This window comes from Pteropus alecto, unplaced genomic scaffold, assembly GCF_000325575.1.
Source record: "Pteropus alecto unplaced genomic scaffold, ASM32557v1 scaffold30, whole genome shotgun sequence".
In the NCBI taxonomy this organism is placed as follows: Eukaryota; Metazoa; Chordata; class Mammalia; order Chiroptera; family Pteropodidae; genus Pteropus; species Pteropus alecto.
The window spans coordinates 3649484-3672223 of record NW_006429782.1 but is presented as its reverse complement, the minus strand read 5'-3'; the positions used below and the strand labels follow the sequence as shown (position 1 = coordinate 3672223).

At 51.0% G+C, this 22740-nt stretch overlaps 1 protein-coding gene and 1 long non-coding RNA gene across 10 annotated transcripts in view; both read left to right on the top strand.

The window, feature by feature from the left end:
• The window catches only part of RANBP3 (RAN binding protein 3), a 52746-nt gene that overhangs the window by 1430 nt on the left and 28576 nt on the right, over positions 1-22740 (top strand). For 5 of the 9 annotated variants that reach the window (XM_015585551.2, XM_015585544.2, XM_006904136.3 and 2 more), the window contains exons 2-3: positions 17038-17093; positions 22417-22605. In XM_015585551.2, coding sequence (XP_015441037.1) covers positions 17038-17093; positions 22417-22605 — 245 coding nt within the window. The remainder of the gene's footprint in view (positions 1-17037; positions 17094-22416; positions 22606-22740) is intronic. The other 4 variants (XM_015585563.2, XM_025043490.1, XM_015585556.2 and 1 more) reach the window with 1 other exon arrangement.
• Positions 11-9546, top strand: LOC112475722. The gene is made up of 2 exons (XR_003044843.1): positions 11-8513; positions 8918-9546. It is a non-coding gene; the product is annotated as an uncharacterized LOC112475722 (long non-coding RNA).

Sequence of the window (22740 nt, the reverse complement as noted above, 5' to 3'; positions counted from 1 at the left end):
ACCACACCATTTTATGCCCTATCTCTTTTATAAGATTAAGGAGCCCATAGAGGGTTGAACTTTCCATTTATAAGATTCATTTAAAGGCGGATGAGTGACTGGACAAATGGGAATATGACACACTTTATGTATTTACCTCTTTGGTCCATTCAGTTTTTTGCTTTCAAGACTCATATCCAGCTTCCCATTTGACAGCTCCATTTGGATTTCTAATAGGCTGACCAAACAAAACCTTATCTTCCCCCCAAACCTGTCTGTCCCACATTGTAGTCAATGGCAAGTCCATCATTTGAGTCAGGCCAAAGCCTCGAAGTCACCCTTGACTCCTCTCTCTCATATGCCATAGTCCGTTCTATCTTAATATTTCCAGGGGTGACCACTTCTCGCTACAAATACTGCCGCCCTTTGGGCTTCCTTTCTACCTTTAGCCATCTAACAACTGCTCAACCCACAAGCAGGAGTGGCCCCCTGATACTTCACTGTCCTCTCCCACCACTCTCTCCCCAACTCTGGCTTTCTCACTGTTTTCCCTTGAATGGTCCACATACTCCCTCTTTAATGCCCTTGGACTTGCTGGTTCCTCTGCCTGCATCAGTCTTCCCCCAGATATCCCCCTGGCCTACTCCTTCACCTCCTTCAGTTTCTCACTCCAATATCACTTTATTATTGAGGCTTTCTCTGACCACCTGTATAAATGATATCCACATTCCCTTTTCCCTTCGCCCTGCTTTTTCACCATCTGGCATGCTAGGTGGACTTGTTTTACCTTTCCATTAAAATATAAGCTCCATAAGGGCAAGACATGCCATCTGTCATGATCACTGATGGATCCCTTATATCTAGAACAGTGCCTGGCACAGAGTAGGTATCCAAGAGGCGTTTGTTGAATGAATGAATGAATTCATTAGTGAGGTACTTCATTGTGAGATATACCTCTGAGCATAAAGGGAAAATTACGGATTCCTATTTTCTGATACCATTTCTAACATATATGACCATTTTTAGCACATACACTGACACTTGAGGGATCGATTGTAAATGGCATAGTTGAACGAGTAAGTATAAAATAGAGAATGGAATGTTTCATACTGAAAGTTTTTGCCTGATAAATGCCACACTCACCTAGTACTTTGCTTCTGACACTAGTTCTGGCATACATGGCCTCGGGAAATAAGCTCTCAGTGGCTTTTTATTCCTCACGTATCCCTGCCATCCTTTAAGTGGTCATTATGTGTTTCTCAACTCCGTTTCTGGATTTGGCTTGGATGTTTACTTTCTTATCCACTGCGTAAACTAAGACTTCTTTGCCTGCGCATGTTGAAGTCTCTACTGCCCCATCTGTGTTCTTTCTCTCTTGCTATTTAAGCTCTAGACAGCCTCTTGGCTTCTGTCTTTCCAGACTAGGACCCTAAGCTGGTCCATCCCCATACCCCCTATCTCTCTTCTACAGGCCATTGCCACCTCTGTGTGAGTCTGAAGCAGTGGCCAGCTACCTGGGCTGGGCATCAGGATCACTGGAGGAGCTTTCTTAAAACTACCAGTGTTCGGTCCCCACACCCCAGCCATTTCATCTGTGAGGCGTCAGGTGGGCCCCGGGCATCTGTACAGCTAGAAAGCAGCACAGGTGTCCCTGATACGCATCCAGGCTTGACAACCACTGGTTCTAGTGGGACAGGTTAGGAGTGCTGTGCTTGTGCACAGAAAAGCATTTCCAGTGGTGTATCGGTAGGGCATCTTGTTGGTCCTCTGCGATGGCGAGCACTTCAGGGAAGGTGACTGCAACTCCCACAGCCCTTCCTTGGTGGTCCTGTAGTCCGTGGCTTTTCAGGTCCAGTCGGAATGCTTCTCAGGAGTGCGTGTGTGTGTTTTACACTTGTGTTTCTTGGGATATTCTCTTCTGCTTGATGCTTTGCTATTAATACATCCCAAATTCATGAATCCTGTCTCTGGAGTTATTCTGCCTTATAGACCGACATCAGGATTTAAAGGCAGTGTTTTGACCTTGATAAAGGTAAAGAAGATGCCAGTAGTACACAGTCTCCTCTGCACCCCACCCGGGGGGCGTGACAACCAAAAACATCTTTGGACATCGCGAAATGTCCCGGGGCAGGGGATGAGAAGAACCACCCAGCATTGTGACCCACCGATATAAAGTGATGGTGGGACACAGGCTTTGCCTTAGAAACTGGATTTCTGTTACGTCTCTGCCTTGTACTCTCCGAGTGACTTTGGGAAAATTCTTAATCCTTTTGAACCTCAGTTTTCTCACCAGTAAAATAGGAAGAATGATGATAATATCTAATTCGTGGTTGCTGTGAGCTTTGGATGAATTAATGCATATAGGTTATTAGCACCTGTCTCCACACACATTAATGAACAGTAAGTGGTAGCTGTTCTCATCACAGTGGACTCACGTTGTAGACACATGTAGCTTAAGTGTTCAGCAGAGAAAGAGTTGAGAAAAGAGTCTGAATAGCATGGGTGAATCTACCCCACCGCATGAGATGGCCCTGGGGTGAGCCCATGATGGGAGGCTGGCGGGAGCTGGGCTACTAGTCCTCCCTAGTTTTCTGTCCTGCCTTTCAGTGTGCAGTCATCTGGCCCTGGGTTCTTAGCCTCAGCACTGTAGACATCTGGAACCAGATCATTCTTTGTCGTGGGGCTGCCCTGTGCATTGTAGGATGTTGATCAGCTTCCCTGGCCCCAACCCACTGCATGCCAATAGCACCCTCTCCACTCCCCCAGTTATGACAACCAGAAATGTATGCAGACATTGCCCAGTGTCTGGAGAGGCAGGAGGACACAGTTGCCCCAGTTGAGAACCACTGATGTAGCCTGACTAAGTGTCAGGGATTTTCGAGGATGGTTCGGATTTTCACAGTTTTCACCTTGTTGACAAATCTAATCCCTGAGAGGATGAGTTGCAGCTGAATTGTTATTGAGGAGCCAGAACTCAGTTGGAATCCTCAGTTCACTCGATTCTCACCACTCCATTTCCCTACCCTAAACTTAATTTTTAGGATAAGCGAGAAACAACCGTTTTAAAACTTTTCATGATGTTATGATAAACATTAACTCTGGGATTTGTCCTGAGATCAGAGCGTGTATATGTGACGCTCACGTCTATAGCAGATGAGGCCTGGTAGTAGCTGAGAGGTGTCATGCTACCTCAGAGGCTGCAAAATCTTTCTACACTTTGAAGAAATTTTCAGTTTTGCCCAGGACCTTGTATATAGATGGAAAAGCTTGTAGTTCTGCAAATTTAAAACTTTTCAATCACATCTTCAGCCTGCCTCTCAGTTAACTGGAAAATGGAATTACCCCAGCGGTCCTATCGCCCTCACACACTCATCGGGTGTTAGGGCTAGTCAGGATCTGGTGTGCACCTAGAGTGGAATTGGAGTGCATGGAGGCGGTAGGAATTAGATGAGGTTAGAATGGCGATTGGAGGAGGGGCAGTGTTTGCGGTAGGCAAAGGGGGCGTTTTAAGTGCCAGCTGAATTCAGGCCTAGTAAGTGAATTCAGGCAGAGAGTAGTCTAGGGTAGTGTGGGAAATGAGGGCCGTTCCAGGATCAGTGGGATTCATTCCGGTGCCCTGAGAAGGGTCTTTCTCATATACACGAGAAAGACAGATGGCAGAGGTAGCTGGTATAGAACTTGGCCGAGCCTCGGTAGCTCTCCATGGTACTTTGAAGCAGTCAAGAGGCAGAAGGGTTTGCATCATTATCTATTCAGGACCTGGTGGTAGTGTAGGCAGCAAGCAGCAGGGTTCTTTGTTTTATTTGAACAGGATTTATTTTTGCCACCTCTGCTCAGTAACCTCCCTGTGGTCCAATGGAGTCCTGTTCGGTGTGACTGTGCATTCCTACTTGGTAGCACAGGGCCTCGGAACACAGCCCTGCGTGTGCACAGTTTGCTTGGTCGTCTTGGCACTTGCTGCTGTCGCATAGCACTCACTGTGAATGTTAACCCAGGTTGCGTGTCACACTTGTTTGGGGAGGTGTGGAGGAAAACAGAAACTGATGCCTGGGCTGCACCATCAGATTGTTGCAGGAACTCCAGGGGGATCTGTAGTTTTAAAAAGCCCCACACATGTTTTACGACATGAAGCCAGAGTCGAAAGCCATAGGCGGAAGTTGCGAAATTACTTCAGGGGCAAGCAGACATGTTTAATTTGGCCCATTTAGGTTTTTCTTTGTTTTTAATTAGGAGCCAAAACTTAAGAATTCTGTGGTTTCTGGGGAAAAAATAATCCTGGTTTCTGATTTCTCTTGAAAAATGGAAGCCAGCCTCGGCCTGCGTTCCTGCACAGTATGATTCGCCAGGACTGAGGGCAGCTGCTGCCCTTGAGATAGACTGTGTGCCCTCCCAGACACCACAGTCTCCGCTGAGTGGTTTGGGGCCGGGCCCACTTCCTCCTTTTCCAGTGCCTGCCTGACCCGGGTTGGCATTTGTGTTTCCACTCGGTCGTACCCCTCTTAGACGCAGCATTCTTCCCACTCTGCTTTTCTCCGGAGAACCTGAGCAGAAACCTCCTGACGGCCCACAGTTGATTCAGGACACAGTGTCCTCGAGTGCTAGTACTCGGAGAGCAGCATGTGGCAGTGGTTCTCCAAGATGATCCAGGGGCCCCTGGGAGTCCCCCAGACCCGTTCAAGGGGACTGCAGTTCAAATCTATTTTCATGACAATACAGAGACATCATTTGCCCTTTTCACTCTCATTCTCTCATGAATGGACAGTGGAGTTTTTTCCCAGAGGTTATAGTAGCGACGGCTGGAATGCACAAGCAAATAGAATCTAGCTGTTTTCTGTTAGGCTAGACATTAGAGTGAGTTGTCAGAATGTCAACTAATGACCTTTTCTCACTAGTTTTTTATTTTTTCAAAAATTATTTTTCATAAAAAAAAAAAGTATTCAGATAAACCTTTACTGACTTATTATCCTAAATAAATTAATACTTTGACATTTTTAATGTGGTGAGTATCAGTAGCTATACCCACATTTACAAAAGCTGTTGAGGATCCTCAGTAGTTTACAGGTATGGAAAGGGGTTCCGAGACCAAAAGTTTGAGAACTGCTGGCGCATGATAGTGGAGCCCCAGTGTGAAGGGCCTGAGTGGTGCCTGTTGGGAGATCCGCATGGGTTTCTCCCCTGTCTCTCCTGCCCCGGGGGAATTTTAAACTGGGACCAGCAGGCTCAGGCAGATCACTTGTGGCACAGTCAAAGCGCCTGGATTGACTGTCCTCTGTGTCTTGCTTCTGCCACTCACTTGCCCAGGACCTTGGCAAGTTGTTCGACTTCAGTTCCTGCATCTGTGGAGTGGGAATGATGCTAATCAAGTTCAAAGGTCATTGTGCAGGAACGTGGGTCATTCAGCCACTCGCCTGTGTGGGTGCATGTCAGTTATAACTGGCTGTTGCTCCTCTGAGTAGATGCTTGGGTAGAGAAAAAGCTTCTTTGAGGTTAGAGCTGTGTCTCTTCACCTCAGCATCATGGAGAGTGGGGCCAGTGGGGGCCACTCCGTGCGTCACAGGGTGTTCAGCAGTTTCTTCAACCCACGTGATGCCAGTGGCACCCACCTACCCCGAGTCATGACGAGGAAAAATGTCTCTAGACATTATCAGATGTCCCTTTGGGGGCAGAATCACCCCCATTCGAGACCTTCCCCAGGTTAGGAGATTTCACTGACCCCCCTAAGAGACTCTGATCTATTAAAGTCCTAGTCCACGTATTTATGTTCACACACTCAGTGGGGGTGGGGGTAGGTACCTCACCCTGGTTCATACTGTCTGGCACCTCGGTACGTGTGCTGGTGTGTAATGGGAATTAAGGGACTTAACTCAGTCTTTCTCTAAATAATTGATGCAGGGTTTCTCAACCTCGGCACAGTTGACTTTTGGGATTGGGTCATTCTTTGTGACTGGGGGACCGTCCTGTGATCCATGGGATGTCGAATAGCATCCCTGGTCTCCACTTGCTGGATGGCATTAGCAGTTCCTTCCCATCATGATAACCAAAAATGTCTCCAGGCATTGTCCATTGTCCCCAGGAGGGACAGAGTCACCACTAGTGAGAACTCCTGGGTTATAAGAGTAAGTAAAACTATCCAGGAATAAATTATTTGCCAACTGGAGTTTAGGGCTCACCTTCCCAACCATTTTCCATTGTGGCCTTTGGCAGCTAAGTAGGCGTCGTGGACCTCGCTACCCTGTTAACAAAGAGGAACCGTTTTTTCCATGACCTTTCAGATCAAAGTAAGGACCTGACAGGATGTCAGAGCTGGAAAGGGCCTTCAGAGATGCTCTGGGTCCAGGCCGTTCATATCAGGGGCTGAAGCCTAAGGTGTGTGAGCAGAGAGAGCTGGCCGGTGCCAGTGTGCCGCCCTCCAGCCACTGAGTCGAAGAGCCCATGGTCATCCTTTCCAATGGACCAGTACCGTCAACTTAATAGGCACTTGTCCTCCCAAAAATTGCCCCACGTGGGGCACTACATTTGCTCTCACTATCAGAGGAAAATAAGAACTTGCAGAAAAGGTGGTAGTTACTCCATGCACATGTTTAGAAGGTAAGACTTGCTTCGGCGGCGAGTTTAAAATCCCTTGGCTAAGTTAACCTCCCCCAGGTTCGCCACACAGAAACTTGGGGCTTTTGGGACCCAGATTAATGCCTGTGTCGCATCTGTAGCAGCAGCGCGGGAGTGAGGAAAACAGTTCTTGAGAATCTGGCTTTCTGGGGGGGTGAGAGTGAGAAAACAGGCTCCCCTCTGCTCAGAGAAAGGCTGTTGTGCAGCATTGGGGGCAGTGGCGTCTGGGGGTCTAAGAGTGTGGGGCCTGGGTGAGTTGTCATCACTGCCATTGAGAGCAGGGGCACCCTGACAGGTCTCCTTGTCAGAGGAGCAAGAGTTCTTTCAGCTGCCAGCATCTGCCACTGAGAGAGCAAGACATGCCTTCACAGCCTCGTTACAGCCATCCCGGTCCCCACACCTAAGGGACCGGCAGGCTCTGTCTCCAAAATATTCAACTCCATCCACTGTGCCCTGTCTCCAAGGCCACAAGACTAGCCTGAGCCGCCATTGCCACTGCCACTTCTCACCTGGACGACTCCTAGAGGCTCCTCACTGGTCCCTTGCATCTACTCCTGCATCCCTGCGATCTGTTCTTAGCACTCCCAGGATGATCTTGCCAGCATTTTATTACAGGACTTTTCTAACATACAAAAAGGGGAAGAATTTCATGCACACTACTGCCAGGGTGGGTCTTTTAAAAATATAAACCAGATGGTGTCACTTGCCTGCTTGGACTCCTCCACCGGCCTCCCTTTAGACTGGAGAAACCCAGACTCTTCACCACCCGCACCCGCACCCCCCAGCTCCCACCTTTCCCTGTGTGAACTCTCAGCCGTGCTGGCCTCCAGGTCCTTTCTGCCCTCAGGACTTGCATGCTTGGGGTTCCCTCTGCCCAGGATGTTCAGCCTGCATCCAGCTCACTTCTTTACGTTTGAGTCTCAGATGATACCTCAGAGGCCCCACCCACGTGCTCACCCTACGGTCCCCTTTACCCACTCGCTCTTTCCCACCTCTTGCTTTGCTTTATCTTCCTTACAGCCCCTATCTCCAGAATTATCTCTCATGACTCAGTGCTTGATCGTTTTCTTTTCCCGCTGGAGAGCTGTGACTTCTTTTGCCTTTCATCTTGTCTGCAGTGCTGAGGTTGGTGCCTGGCACATAGCAGGTGCTCAGTAAATCATGCTGCTGGGAGCAAGGCTTGGCCAGTTGACTCTCCAACGGGTCTCGCCTCAGAAGGGCTCAAGGGATTCTGAGCTACTGAGCATTTGAGGTGTCTTGGCACCCAGGCAGCTGTTGGAAGGCGCCAAACGCTCATTCAGACGTCAGGTTATCATGGTTGGAGGTCTGGGAGCTGGGGACACGCCTCGAATCCAAGACCTAGGCTTTAAGGTGGCATCAAAGTATTTGCAGTCGTCTCCATATAATAATGCCAGTGAGGAATTCATATTGCATGCCAGCCGCTTCCCAACCACTTTATATGCACCGTTTCGTTCAGTCCTTCCTGCAACTGCCTGGGCTGTAGGTACCATACCTGTTGGGCAAATGAGGACAGTGTACAGAGAAAGTTAACTTGCCCAAGTGATTGAGACTGATTTGAATGCACACAAAAACTAGAGCCTGCATTCCCAAATTTCATCAGTTTATGGTCTGCAGCCTCAGCAGAAGTTCTGTAGTTTTTAGATTTCCTTCCTGTGAGAGGATTTCCGTTGTCTCTACGGGAACTTTTATCCGATCTTCAGCCACTTCGACCTCACCTCAGCTGTGCTGGGAGCCATGCCATCTAGTGGCAGAATAGAAAAGTGCTGTCTGTCAAAGCTGGATCCCTGAATTTCTCAGTAGTCTTAGGTCGAGTTGCTGATTTTGTGTCATTTATTTAATAGGTTTATGGGGTTTCTCTTGGATTCAAGGCACAGAGGTGCCCAGAGTGCAGGGTCTTCCGCCAGCAGGTTGGTCTGGGGGGAGGGGCAGGGGTGGAGGGTTTGGCTGCAGGACCAATCAGTAGAAGTGAAGAAGGCACACTGACTTGGCCCAGGGGAGTCAGTGGCGACTTGAGGCGCCCGACTCGGAAAGTCAGGCTTCGGGTTCTGGTCCCACCTCTCCACTTACCAGCTTTGTGACTTTAGGCAAAGCACCCGTCTGTCCAAGGCCTTTCGATTTTGTTTTCATGATTTGCAAATTAGGGATGATAAATAATATCTGTGCCATGGGGGTTGTGATGACATTAAATGAGACTGGGCGTGTGGGGCACCTGCCACCGGGTCCAGTAAAGGCCGTTCAGCAGACGTGTGTTGTTGGAAGGCTAGGGGTCCGGCAGTAAGATGAAAGCACTGAAATTTGCCTTGGCTTTCAGTAGGTGAAGGTAACGGCAGGATGAAGAGCATTCCAGAAAGAAGTGCATAAAAGATAGCGTCATCTCCCCAAACTGTGCCCCCCCCGTGATGTCCGTGAGACCAGTTGAGAGTTGCCCGAGGAGAAATGTACTTGAACACCAAAAAAGAATTCAGGGGCCTGCCAGCCTCCACTGGGTGGGCTGAGCGGCCACTGAGTATGCGGCACTCGAACATCGAGAGGCGTCGCCTAGCAACAGCATGGCTGAGGTCAGTGTCATTCTTCACCAAAGAATGAGTTTGGGAACAGAGTTGACACATTAGTGACAAATTCACCCTTATGTTGCTGCACAGAACTGTTTATAATAATTCCTGAGAAAAGAAATGACTTGAAGGGCTGAGATGGTGTCGAAGGATTAAAGCAGTTGCCACGTATTAATGCTGTTATTTGTGTTGGCAAGATGCTTTCCGTGTTTTTTGCACAGATAAGAAGATTAAGACACATAACCCCAGGATTAAAGCTCGTTTTATACCAGTAGTTTGCTGACATTCTAGAAATTCTAAGTGGCTTTCCAGAAAAGGGGTGTTTCCTGGCAGGGGTTCGAGTCATTATTTAGGAGGCGAATAAACAGAACAAGAAAGATAGTCCAAATTCCCTTGTCTGTGTGTTTTTCTGGGTCTGCATATTTTTCTTTTATTTATTTTAACGGAGATCCTCAGAGACAAAGGTTGGAGGCAGCCGCAGGAGGGTGCCAAAGCTTGTCACAGGCCAGGCCTGCCTTTGATCTTGGTGTGCGTTGCTCCCTCCAGGTGAAGAAGGGGAGTTTGCGTGAAAGGGGGCAGTGGAGCGGGTCTGGAGTCCACTGGTGCCACCTTGACCTTCCAGTTCCCCTGGTGCACCTTGCACGCTGCTGCCTCAGCTTAGATTCTGAGTGTGTGATCAAAACGTTATGTGATTGAACATTCGACAGGTGAAGGCAGCACTGTTTGTTTCACCGTCGAGTGTGCGCCTCGGAGTGAGTCCAGATTCTTTCCTTGAGGATCCAGAGGATCAGCTCTTGGCTTAAGTGCATATTTGACCAAAGCAAATGGTCACATGACTTGTCAGAAGCCTCGGGGCCCATCCCGAAATCCTTCGCTTGCTCTGTAGTTTCGTTTGTACTCTTCCACAGATGTGTATCTAGACCGCTAACTGACGTTTGCTTTGTTCCTGATGTCGTTTCTCAAAAGAAAAGTGTGTCTCTTAGGTTCAAGGCCCACCCGAGCAGAAAAGATGGGAGGAAGCAAACTGGGGTCGTGACTTCTCCCTTTTGCGCTTGGAGTGTGTAGAGAGCAGGGTAGCTTAGGTACCTGGGCTTCAGAGTCAGGCCCACCTGGATTGGAGACCCAGCCCCACCTGAGATGTCCGTCTGAGTCTGCTTCCTGTTCTGTAAAAACAGACATCCTGTTGACCTACTCCCTAAGGTGGTTGCAAAGATTAGGACGATGGTGCAGATAAAGCGCTGGGCACCTGCCTAGCCCATAAATACTGCAGGCTCTATGACTGCGCACGAAACCGACCTGGGGCTTTGGGGAAGCGCATTTGGGAATGTTCTTGCTGTGAATAATGTGGTAGAGGCTGGGAGAAGTCTAAAGACAATCCCAAACCTCTGTCACCCTGAGGTTGAGGAACACTCTTCTCCTCCAGGGCCACCTCGGGTCCAGCCAGCTCCCTGCTGTCCTTCCCTTGCTTGCAGCACGGGCTCCGCCTCCTTTCCTCACCCACCTTCTCCCTGAGGCCTCTTCTTCCTTCTTAGACTGGATTGGGGCAGGGTCCCTCTCCATCCCCCTTCCTTGCTACCTCTGAAATAGACTCACACCTCATTTTGCCTTAAGGGTTTTGCCACCAGTCAGTCTCTGAGGAGAAAAGACACAAACAAAAACCTCGAGCCCCATGTCTGGCCTGCTGTACGAGCCCCGTGTATGGCCTGCTGTACGGGTGGTACTGGGAAGCGCGCTCTTTTCATTCCCTCAAGTGGGGCTGTTTCAAACTCCTCTTCTCCACCGTCCTTGCCCATATTGGAGGAGGCAGTTGAGGGGCCCTCTCCCTGACGACGGCGTGGTGCTCCAAATGATGGGCATGCCATCAGCGTGGGGCTTTTAGACCCTCCTGTGCTCGCACCCGAGCCAGTTGAGGCCTTTTTTAGGTCCCGGGGCCCCAGGTTGGTAGTTTCTGCTTAGAAGAAGGGACCGCCTCCTTGGAGACCACCCTCCCACTGAGAGACCTGCGCTTCCTCCGGGGAGAATGGTCTGTGTCCCGGGGGCCTTCTTTTGAGCCATCTTTGGCTCGTTACCTCAGGAAAAGAACTGCCTGAGTGCCATTGGTGCCGGCAACCTGGATCACTCAGGTATGAATGCACAGCCCTCAGACCCAGCCGAGGGAGGGGGCGCGCTCTACTCCTGTTGCCCCTGGCCAGAGCAATCTGTTTTCCCATCTGTCCTCAAGAGTCTGGAGTCCACTGGTGCCACCTTGACCTTCCAGTTCCCCCCAGTGCGCCTTGCACTCTGCTGCCTCATTCATGTCTGTTCCTGGTCACCTGGTTAAATGCTGCTCATCTTGCCACTTAAGTTGCACTTCCTCCGAGAAGTTTGCCCCAGTTCACTCCTTTTCCGCGGGCTCTCCGGATCGAGTACCCCAGCTCTGCGCTCTGTGTCCCTTCCGTGCATCCGTTGTGTTGTAACATTCAACTAAAGCCTGATGTCGAGGCCTGGCAGGCAGGGAACAAGTCTCTGTGTCACCACCACGCCCTAGAAGCCAGTACCTTGCCTGGTCCTCAATGTGCACTTGGGTATATGGCATGGCTTAAAGGTGTGGTTGCCACGTGAATGTTATGATTGAGTATGAACGAAGCAACAGGTGCACCTGGGGGCATGGGTCCTGGGCTCAGCTGGCTGGACAGAGCACGTTGACAGTCACAGCCATGTCGGCAATGCCTCTGGGAGCAGGGCCCCTCAGCAGGGGTGATATGGTGTGTGTGCAGAGGGGACCCAGACTTCCAGCAGAGGTTTGACACGAGAGCAGATCTGCAGCTTTCCGCGCCCAGGCCTACCTGCCCGTGCTCATCACCAAGACTGCAAAGACCAGATCCAGGGCACAGGCCTCGTCCTTGGGGATCACAGCCGGGCTGCCCTACTTTGTATCTGAACCTCAACAGTCCAGTGGATGGTGGCAGGGGACGGGAGGGGGCTGGCTCTGTGGGCCAGGACATCATCAGCTGCTCCTTCAGCTTCTGGCCAGTGTCTTACCCCACCCCCGCCACACGCATAGTTTGCACAGAGGGGCAGGAGAGCTGAGGAGGCTGGGACTTTTCCCAGCTAGGGTGTGTGATCGTCATCTGGCGTCACAGTTGGGTTTGGGCTGGGTGCTGTCCAGAGTGTGGGAATGAGGAGGGTTTGGATCGAGCAGTAGCCTTCTTGGATTTGGCATGTAGCACCTTGGAAAGCAGTGGTGAGGCCAGGCCAGAGCACTTGATGTGTCCCAGACAGGTGCCACTGGAAGCGGGGGGGGGCTGTTGGAGGTGACTTGGGGGCTCTGAATCCCAGCCACTTCACACACCATTCTGGGCCACAGTTACCCACAGAACACAATTCTCAGGCCTCATCACAGGTATTCTGGAGAGGAGGGTTCCCTGGTCAAGTGACTTGGGGAACATTTGGTTAACAGGCCCCTTTACTGCTGGTTTCCTTAACCCTTCCTGTGCTGATGTGTGGCGCCAATGCTCAGGCAGACTGTTCTTTTACAAACTAGTTTGATCAGGGAGCATTTCACAGGACAAAAAAACACCTGATTGGAAGAATCTGGGTCAAAATAGTCTGCCTTTGATTAACATTCAGGCAAGTCACAGAAGCCTCGTTGCTTCTGTCCCCTGTTTGTTCCCCAAACTTGGGTTTCAGTTAGCTGAACAAATGCTGCTTATTCGATGACAACCAGAAGACCATCTGTGGCTACTCTGAGTGCGGGGCCGTCCTACTCGGAAGGGGGTGCACGTGCTGTCATTTTGTAATACGAATGCTAATTTGCAGTTCAGGGAAGTCTGGCCCTGCTGAGCTGAGTAGAAGTGAGACGTCTGTGATTCTGGTGCTTTGTGTTTTCGGTAGAGAACTGACAAGTTCATTGTTGTGTTTTAGTGCAGCAGTTGGGTTTGTCACGACCACCAAACCTGCCCTCTGCGGGGGTCCCAGTGGGACCCGAGGTGGGCCACCAGAGCCCTTGCCTCCCCGGTCGTAGCCTTTGCAGTATAGGACATTTCATTCGCTCTGTAACTGCTCGTAGACACGTTCCATGTGTGGCTCAACACATGAATGAACACAACAGGCCTCGCCCTTGCTAAGCTTGTCCCAGGTGTAGATGCTGCCAGCGAGCGGATAAACAACCCCACGACGAGCATCTATACAAATCCACCCATCCTTTAATCAGATGTCATACCCTAAAGTTTTCTGTCCCCAGCTTCCTGTTCTTATTTTTCCCATGATGCCTTGCACAGAATAAGGGCTTAATAAATATTTACGTACTTACACAGCAGCTGGCGTTACACGTGTGAAGAAGTACGGAGGGAGTTTAGTTCAAACATTTATTGGATGATTCTTACGTGGTGCGCACTAGGGGACGGGCTGGCCTCGTTGGCAGGTAGCCTCAGTGTGACCCATGCAGGATATAAGCCGTAGCATGTTTTCGGAGCCTAGTTCAAACTGGGGGCTTCCTGAAGGAGAAGGTATGTATACATGAATAAGTGTCGATCACAGAACAGAAGATGAGAGTGTGTTCTAGGCAGAGGGACTAAACCAGGCAGGAGTCCAGAAGTGTGACAAGCATGGATGTGCAGGGGACAGAGCCGTAGTAATGGTCAGGTGGGAAGTGGCCTTTTGGAAGGAGCTCTGACCCTAGTCTGGGAGGACATCGCGGAGTTTTAAGCGTGTGTTTCACACCAGTGGTTCTGGCTGCTCTGCAGAAGCCAGACTTAGGGGCTGAGAGTGAGGCAGAGGGAGAAGGAAGGTCTGAAGTATGGTGGTGGCAGGGGCGGGCCAAGGAACAGGAGCTGGAAGTTAATAAGGGCGGCTCTGCTTAGATCTCACCCTGCATTCCTGTTCCTCGGGTTGCTGCTCTCAGAGTTCAGACCCCCATGTCCCTTCCGTCGCCTCCCTCTGCCCCTAGCTGAGCAGTGTCCCCAGTTGTCGTGCAGAATTGTTCTTCCTTCAGATAGGACCTCGCCCACCTCATGCCTGGACCCTGCCACGTGGTCCTGTCTTGTCCTGTCCCAGGGGCCCATAGGCAGCCCAAGCCTCCCACGGTTGCCTGAATTGATGCAGCCCCTCCTGTGTGCCTGCAGATCAGACAGCTCTTCCTCTACCATCCAAATGCTTCTCTCTCCGTCTTGTCCTTCCTGCCTAGCCTGGCAGTCGTTTTCTCCAATGCCCTTCCGCTTGTTCATCCCTCCATCAAATATTTGTTGAATCCCTGCGGGGCACCAAGTACTGACCTCAGAGCACAAGCAGCGAGGGGAACCAGGCAGTCTGCCATCTCCTGGAGTTGATGTCTTGGTCAGGGAGACAGGCCGTAAACCCGTAAATACATAGCTTATCAGGAGAGAAAGCAGCTCTGCTACCCTGTGAGGCCAGTCCAAGGTTTCTTCTAGGGAGTATAGTATAGTGTGTGTCCAATGACGTCTGCAGCGGCGAGGCCCCGCCTCTCAGACTGGAGGCTGTGGGAGACAACAGAAATTGAGTTCAGAGTGCCTTAAGCAAAAATCAGCATCTCGTCTGCAGCCGTGCCACCCTGAACAAGCCCAATTCCCTCTGATCTCGGAAGCTAAGCAGGGTCGTGCCTGGTTTGTACTTGGATGGGAGACCACCTAGGGTGCTATAGGTGTTTAAAAAAAAAAAATCAGCATCTCTTGCCTTATCTGAAAAGTCTTGGGGGTGGGGTTAGCTTAGGGCCTGCCAGACCCGGGGCCTCTAGCAGTGTCTCCAGCCCTGCTTCCCTCTGGATTTGGGTGGACTCTAGTCCAGGATCCCTTGTGATGACACATGGCTGCCGGCAGCCCCAGGGTCACCTCCCACCAGTTCAGCTGCCCCATCAGAGAGAGAGCTCGCCTTCCCCAGTAGCTTCAGCAAAAGTCCTGGGCCCGAGTATCACTCACCGTCACTGGCCTCGCCTTACTCACATGCCACAGTGTCCCCAGGGCTAGACTCCATCTGAACCGCGGAGGTGGGGGTGGGCTTGCCAAAACCCCGGCTCCTTCCGTGCACCTCAGCACCTGGCAGCTGGTCAGGAGTCAGCGCGGAGGTGAGGCTCGGGCCTGGACCCGCAGCCCCAGTGCTGGGCTTGTGGAGTAAAGGGCCAGGCCAGAAGATCTCGAGGTGCCCTGTGGCAGACATGGGTGGAGAAGCTGCTGCTCTCCCGAGTCTCTCCCGCGTTCCTCGGCTGTCCTTTATTCCCTGGCTTAGGCTCGCTCATTCACTCGCTCACTCACTCCCTCACCCACCCTGGTTTGTCGGGCAGCAGTCACGCAGCTGCTTGGAGATGGCGGCTGCGGGAAGCAGGGCGGCCTCGCCGGCAGCCTTTCTGCTCTTCCGTCAGCGCTTCGGTCGTGCACATCATTCACTGTGTTCACCGCACGTGGTGAGGGCCGTGGTGGTGAGCCTGGCCGGCTGTGGTGCGGCGCAGGGGATGGGCGCTGTCAGTGGGCCACTTGCATCACAGTCAGGACTGGCGACTGTCCTGCTTCTCCGAAGAGCGGGAGTTTTGGGGGGGTGGGTAGTGGGATAGGGTCCGTTGTTCACCTCAGTCTTGTCCCTTTTCCCCCTCAAACCTCATCTCCACCCCATCTTTATTGTGGGTAATTACTGTTGCCTCCTAACCCGTCTCCCCGCATGGCCCCGGTCCGCAAGCTAATGTCTTTTTAAACCTAAACGAAGCACCGCGCTCCCCCGCCCCTTTCACAGCTCGTCCCAAGTGCTCCACATGGCGACCATCGCACGCAGGCTTCGTGCCTTCACTCCTGCCGCTCTCCCTGAGGGCTCTTGAGACTCAGCACAGTCACGCATTCTCAGGGACGTTTCCCTGACACTCAGAGCTACTCCCGACCTGAGCTGTGAACTGTGCCCCCGCCCAGCGTAGCAGTCCTGCTGGGGCAGCACTGTGCGAGGCAGCTTCCTGGTTGATCATCCCCCAGTGAGTGGGTGCCCCCCGAATTCACGACTCCCCTGGCTTCCCATTCACTTTCTGCCCTTGAAGACTGAAAGCGACCTCACGCACACCCCACAGGGCTCACGTGTGCGCCAAGAGCCCAGGGCCATGCCCAGGCCCAGGGCAGTGTGGGCCTCCCCGTGCATCAGGGCGGCCCGCACCCAGAGTCTTCTGGCTGGCGGCAGGGGCCCCCCGGGCTGCCCCTGGTTAGGAGACAGATGGTGTTGCCCACTAACAACAGGGGCATTGCCCTGGTCCCGTCGCATGACAGGACATCCCAGTTTCTTCAGCAGCAGCCATGCAAGATGGACTCTCAGACTTTGGCAGCTCCAGAAGTTCTTTTTTCATTCACAGAGCTCACTTAGCGACGGGGGGGAATGTTGGGCTCACTCGTCCAGGGTGAGCTCTCCAAAGAGTATGAGCTGTGTGGCCAGAGGTTGCAAGGTGGTGGCCCTCTGGCCTCAAGTGGCCTGCAGATTTGAAAAAGATAAAAAGCCTAAACTAGTCTCCAACATTTGAAATTGGAGAGATGCCACATAAAGATCTGACTTCTCTGTGCCGAGTTTCTACAAAGCCACAGTTAGTGGGCACTGAATAGCGGCCACCTCGGATGCCCTCCCCACCACTCTCCCTTGATCAGTGACATGGCCTGTTCTAAGTGAATCTTGAAGCCTTTTTATTGATGCATAAATGCACATGGAAGAGCACACGTACCCAACTGTTGCGTGTCGCATTGTCACAAACTGAACACCTCACGCCTCCACGTCATGAAACTGTTTTGTTAGTTTGATATTCGTTGGAGTTACTATTTTCATATTGGGTTTGTTTTTTGTTTTTAACTTATTACAAACAAATGTAGCTTTGTTTACTGCATGAATATAGTGTTGGGGGAAAAAACACCAATTTTTCTTTTTGCAGAAAAGCCTGCCATTGCTCCACCTGTCTTTGTGTTTCAGAAGGATAAAGGACAAAAGGTAAGGGGCCCGTGCGTTCTCTCGTCACATTCATTTTCTCCCTGAGGTCTCCCCGGGTCACATGGTCAAGGATGCGTCTGCCCTTTAAGCCTTACGTCTGCCCTTTAAGCCTTACGTTGAGCTTGGAGGAAGAAGGGCCAATGGCTTCCGGTTCCCGTGGTGAGAGGTTGAGATGGGTGTGTATGGAAAGGGCTCAGAGACCCTGCTTTAAAAAACGGTGGTAGAAAGCTTCCTTCTGATTGCCGATGATTCTATCTAGCAATGCTGCTGTACCTTGGGAAAACTGGTAGGACAGAAGAGTGGGAGAGAAAAGGGAGGAGGGAGAGGAGGGGAGGAGGAGGGACAGGGAGAGAGGAGAGGAGAGTGAACAGTGGTGGTTGGGGTGGAGGACAGCACCTTTAATGAAAGATTTTAGGGGAATTTTGGGGGGGCCCAACCAACTGGGCACAAATGCGTTTAGAGTAATTATTAGTTGGCTTGCGTCGCGTCTTTGCTGGTCGCTTCCCCCTTTTGGATTTGAGATATCCCGATCACACTCTCGTTGGAAATACCTTGCCTGCTGCGCAGCAGTGAGCTGGCAGCCTGTCAGATGCCTGACTGGTGCCACAGCAGCTTTTCAACGTCGCGTGTTGTTTATCTTAAAGTCGCTGGTTCCAAACCCCTCTCCAACAAGGCAAGGTGGAAGGCTGGGGTCGTGTCCAAAGGCAGTTGATGTTCTGTGGCGACGCCTCCCAAGCTTAAGTGAGACTCACTCTATTATGTGGTTCCTTCCAACCCGTGCCCCAGGACAGCAGGTGTAATTTAATGCCCACGGCAAGGTTTCAGAGTGACGAAGTGCTGCCGGTAGGTGTGCTGTGCAGTCCATTTGCAATCATGTTGATAAGAACAGCATTTGAGAGTCCGCTCAGGGCGGCCCCGCAGGCCAGGTACTCTGGTGGGTCCTCGGGCCCCCTGCAGGGTGGCCTGCTCAGAGGTTGGGGGCTGCGATTTGGGACTCTTGGCAGCCCAGTTACTGCTTCTGTGTGGCCCAGTTTTCCTGGGCAGCGCTCAAGTGCTGTGCCAGGAAGAGAGCATGCGAGTGGGGGGCGGAGGGGAGAAGCCGCTGCCCAGAAAATGCCACCCACACCCTCTCGCGGGGCGTCTTCTTGGTGGCAAGGCTCATTTATCAGGCTTGTTCGCCCATTAAACTTTCCCATCGTTAGCTCTTTGCTGGAGAAACAATCACAAAACCTGAGGAAATGTTCTTCTCATTTTGTTTTGGTTTTCCAGGTGGTATTTTTAAGATACCTCAGCCTCTGCTGTCTCCTTTCCCCAAGGCCCTGACACACACAGGCAGCCATCCCAATCCCTCCTTTGGAGGGTCAGTCGCTGTGAAGGGCTGATGCGTTTCCTCTAGCTTTTAGAAATGGCTGTATTCGATTTCTTTTAGATGTAAAAGTCATTTCTCTTCTCAGATTATTCGTTAAATCGAGATCATCTTTTGAACCACTTTAGTTTAAAGCAGGGGTGAGCGACCGAAGGCCCGCCACCACCGCCTGTTTTTGTAAATAAAGTTTTATTGGTGCACAGCTACACCCATCCCTTTCGCTGTAGCCGAGGCCACCTGCAGGGTGTAACAGCAGAGTGAAGTCATTTGGCCGAGTCAGTATGGCCCACAGAGTCAAAAATAGTATCTGGCTTTTTACAGAAAAAGTTTGCCAACCCCAGATTTAAAAAGAGTAAGAGAAATTAATAATTATTTAAGCCTGACGACGTTCGGACAAGCAGCAGGATGAAAAACTAAAATATAATATTCAGCTGAATTTCAAATGCTTTGAAAATGACTAACTCCTGTTTCAGTACTGTTTTCACAGTCGAGGTGGTTCCGTTTGTTTGCAGTCTGAGGGCTGACTTATGTGTGTGACGTTGATGCGAATTACGTGAACGGCGAGGTTTGGACCAGAAGAGTGGCTGGGAACGTGCAGGTGTGGTCCGTATCAAAATGCTGGCTCAGAGCCCGCTCTAAGTTGGCTTCCAAAGATAACCGACCTCCAGCCCTTCGAAGTTCAGCTCTCCACCTCTGCCACACTCTGTCGTGAGATCCTCGAAAAGGTGCGGGAAACCACACAACACAGCAGAAGCCGGAGGAGCCTTTGCGACTGTCCTTTAAGACCGCTTTCTGAGCTGTCAGGTGGATAGTGGCCAAATAGACATGGAATCTTTCTTTCTCTCTTGTTTATGACAGCTCAAGAGTGAGGAGGGAGTAAGCAGTAGCTCAGACAGCTCACTTTGTTTCCCCCTGCGTGGCTTCTCGTTTCGAGGAAGACGGGAGGGCAGATCCTCACGAAGCAGACCCCCACGATGTTCCTGACAGAGTTTGAGACCTAGTTTCATTCTGTCAGCCTGTCCCTTTCTCACACTGCAGAAGTGGACTTGGGAAAAGGTTGTTTGGGCTGCCATCGTTTTTTCCGCACAAACTTTTTTCCCTCCTTTTCTCCTCCACTTTTTATTTTGAAATTTTCAAATCCTTGGAAAAGTTAGAAGCCTGGTACTGCGGACGCTTGGGGTATCCTTACCCGGCTTCACCGTTAATGTTTTTGTCGTAAATGCTGGAAGTGCTCGACTGTAGGTTGTGCCCTTCCGATGTTTGTCTCTGAATAACTCCACAGGTGTCTCCCAGGAATAGGGTCGTTCCTCTGCATGGCCCCAGTGCCACTGTCACCCCCAAGAAAATGATCATTCATTCAGAAGTTTCCTCCAATATATAATCCATGTTTAAATTGTCCTGATTGTCACCAAAATGGCCTTTATAGCTCTTTTTGAGCCACTTCTGTATCCACAGATTAGGAAGTCCCGGTGCCGCTGTGGGGCCGTTAATTTCCTGGTCAGTAAATGGTCTCCAACCCTCCGTGGGGTGTGCTTCAAAGGATCTGCGTCCCCCGCAGAGGAGAGCGCACCACAGGCCCAGCTGTTACTACTGAATCGTGGTTGACATGACAGATTTGAAATGGAAAAGAAAAAAATTAAGCTGCCAGCCGAGGCGTTTTTCGTTTTCGTTTGGCGGTGAAGCCACACAGCATTTTCCGTCAACCCCATTGTCGGTCTGCGCTTCTGCAGCAGACAGCATATCGGTGGTGTGGCGTCCTGGCTTGCCTGTGGCATCACTTGTCTCAGGACAGGTTGTCAGTCTTCTTGTCCCATGTTCATGAAGATGTCAGGCAGTCTGAACTCCTATCCTAAGGCCTAAACTGACAGCTAAGGAACTGTCTTTACTTCCTTCCGTGTCCCCAGGCTCCCTCAAGGTGGCGCTCTTTGTGACATGCTTGCCTTTACATGCATTTGTTTTAGAGGCAAAAACGAAACCTTTTTACTAACTGTATTGAATGGAGATGGTTTGTTTTTTTTTAATGGAAAGAGAATTTGAATCACCTTCTGTAGGTCGTCTTATTGTTTATGATGATCAAATGTTTCTTTCAGTTAGTTTATCTCCCAGATTTTTTAATCTGTGGGAGGATAGCTTTGAGGTTGCATTGGCAAGATAATGCCAGTTTAGTAAAAAGAAAGCAGTTACAGAAACGGCGATGAGCAGAAAGTCTGGTGATGCCGAAAACATTGTATAACATGTTTAGACTTCGAAGCTTACTGTAACAAATATATCCTGTGTGCCTGTTTTTGTTTTGTTTTATTTGTTTGTTTGTTTGTTTGTTTATATCAGCCACATATATTTTAGGCTGATGTCAAAGGCTGCTAAAATCTTGATGTCTGGTTTTAACAAACGATGAAAAATGACAGGCGATACCTTGTTTTTTAGAGCTTACTTTTCTTGTCCAGCAGAAATACTTGGACACAAGTAGAAAATGCCGGAACAGCATTTGTATCTCTTTTTTGACCTCCAATTTAGGCTTCATCTTGAGTCCGCCATGCCACAGGGGCATTCGAACGTTTATGTTGTAAAAGCAGGGATTTTAAAACATCCACATGGTTCCAATTAGAGAGAGAAGCGGTTTCCCACAGCGTTCTGGGTTTAATTTTCTCTGGTCGGGTGTTGAATCCCGAGCCATAAAGTAGCAGCAGGCTGCTCTGTGGGCCGGCCTCGGTGCCCTGGACAGGTTCGAGGGCCAGCCTGGGAAGGAAGGCGTTTGCGTCTGTGGGTCGCCCCTGGATAGGAAAAGCCCATTTCGGCAACTCTTTAGATGTACGGGTGAGTTAATGTGGTGCTCTTGCTTTCCTAAGGATGTTTGGAAGTTCTCCTAAATCTTTATGCAGTTCCTTTCATCCGACAGGCGCACACGGTTAAGAGCCCCCACCCCTATTAAAGAGGTCTCAGTCACTTCACACTCAGAAGAAACACAGCCGCCTCTGCGGGGAGGCGGGGTAGCCCCGTGGTCATTTAGTTCACAAAGTGAGAGAAACGGCTCCATGTCGTGGATGGTGCCAAGCCAGAGGTTTGGGGACCGGAGCCCATCTGTTCCAGGACACCAGCTTTGTAACCTATTTCTCAAGGAAAGAGTTGGCCTCAGAGCTCTCAGCCCATGGAAGGCCCCCTCCCCAGAAGCCCAAGAACCACCTCAAGGAATGCCTTTCAAGGACAAGGACTTCCGGAGCAAGCTCTGACCCTGGTGGTTTTCCAAATAAGCCCCTGCCCGAGGAGCTTGGGGTGAGCCTGGGAACATCCTAGGCCAAGGGGCTCCTTCCTCCAGCCGAACTCCCACCTGCCCGCCCAATAATAGAAAACCAGCTCTTCGGTGCCTCTGCCAGCTCGTCAGGTCACCCCACATTTGACTCACTGAGATGAGAAAGGGCTTCCTTCGTCTCAGATTTAAGCAGAACAAGTTGAAATGCTGGAAGAGAGCCAGAGGGAGAAGCCTTTGACCCTGGGCGCCCATTCTGCAGCTCGTAGTCCCAGGCCTGCTTCCCTGCCTCTCCTAGCGGCCAGGAATGGTACGCAGGCAGCTCCCCTCATCAGCACCTTTGAGGAGATGTGTTAGTAACCTGATTTGCCGTAATTGTCCCTGTTCCTCCCTGATCGAGGCACTATGCCCCTTTGGCCACCAGGAGTGATTTTCCTCACTGAGCGGCCCCTAAGCAGAGTTGCTCCATGCTAGGCTGCCTTGTAGTTTTGAAAACGAAGGTCCAGACTTCCAGCACACCTCAGAGCTCCCTGCAGAGCCAAACAGCAGCAAGTCCACGTTCGTTTCCCTTTGCGCAGGTCTTCTTGGCCCATCGTCCTGGGCAGCTGCTGCTGAAGGTTGAGCCATCGCTAGCCCTTCGGTCCCCGCCCATCCCCTGCCCCATGTTGCAGCCTTTATTTACATTGAAGGAAAATTGTCTTTTTTGCTCCCAGTCCTCTGCAGAGCAAAAAGACTTGTCGGATTCGGGAGAGGAACCTCAGGGGGAGGCTGAGGCCCCCCACCATGGCACAGGTCACCCCGAGTCAGCTGGTGAGCATGCCCTAGAGCCTCCTGCCCCCGCTAGCGCTTCAGCCAGCGCTCCTGAAGCCCAGCTTCCTCCTTTTCCGCAAGAACTGGCAGGGGTAAGTCCGCCTCCACCCAGCATTCCAGGCCGGGAGTCCCAGCCCAGACCGGCCCCTTTCCCTCTGGGTCCCTCAGACCCAGACCCGAGGTCATGAGCAGCTGATGATAACTGAAAAGGAGACCAGGATCTCTTT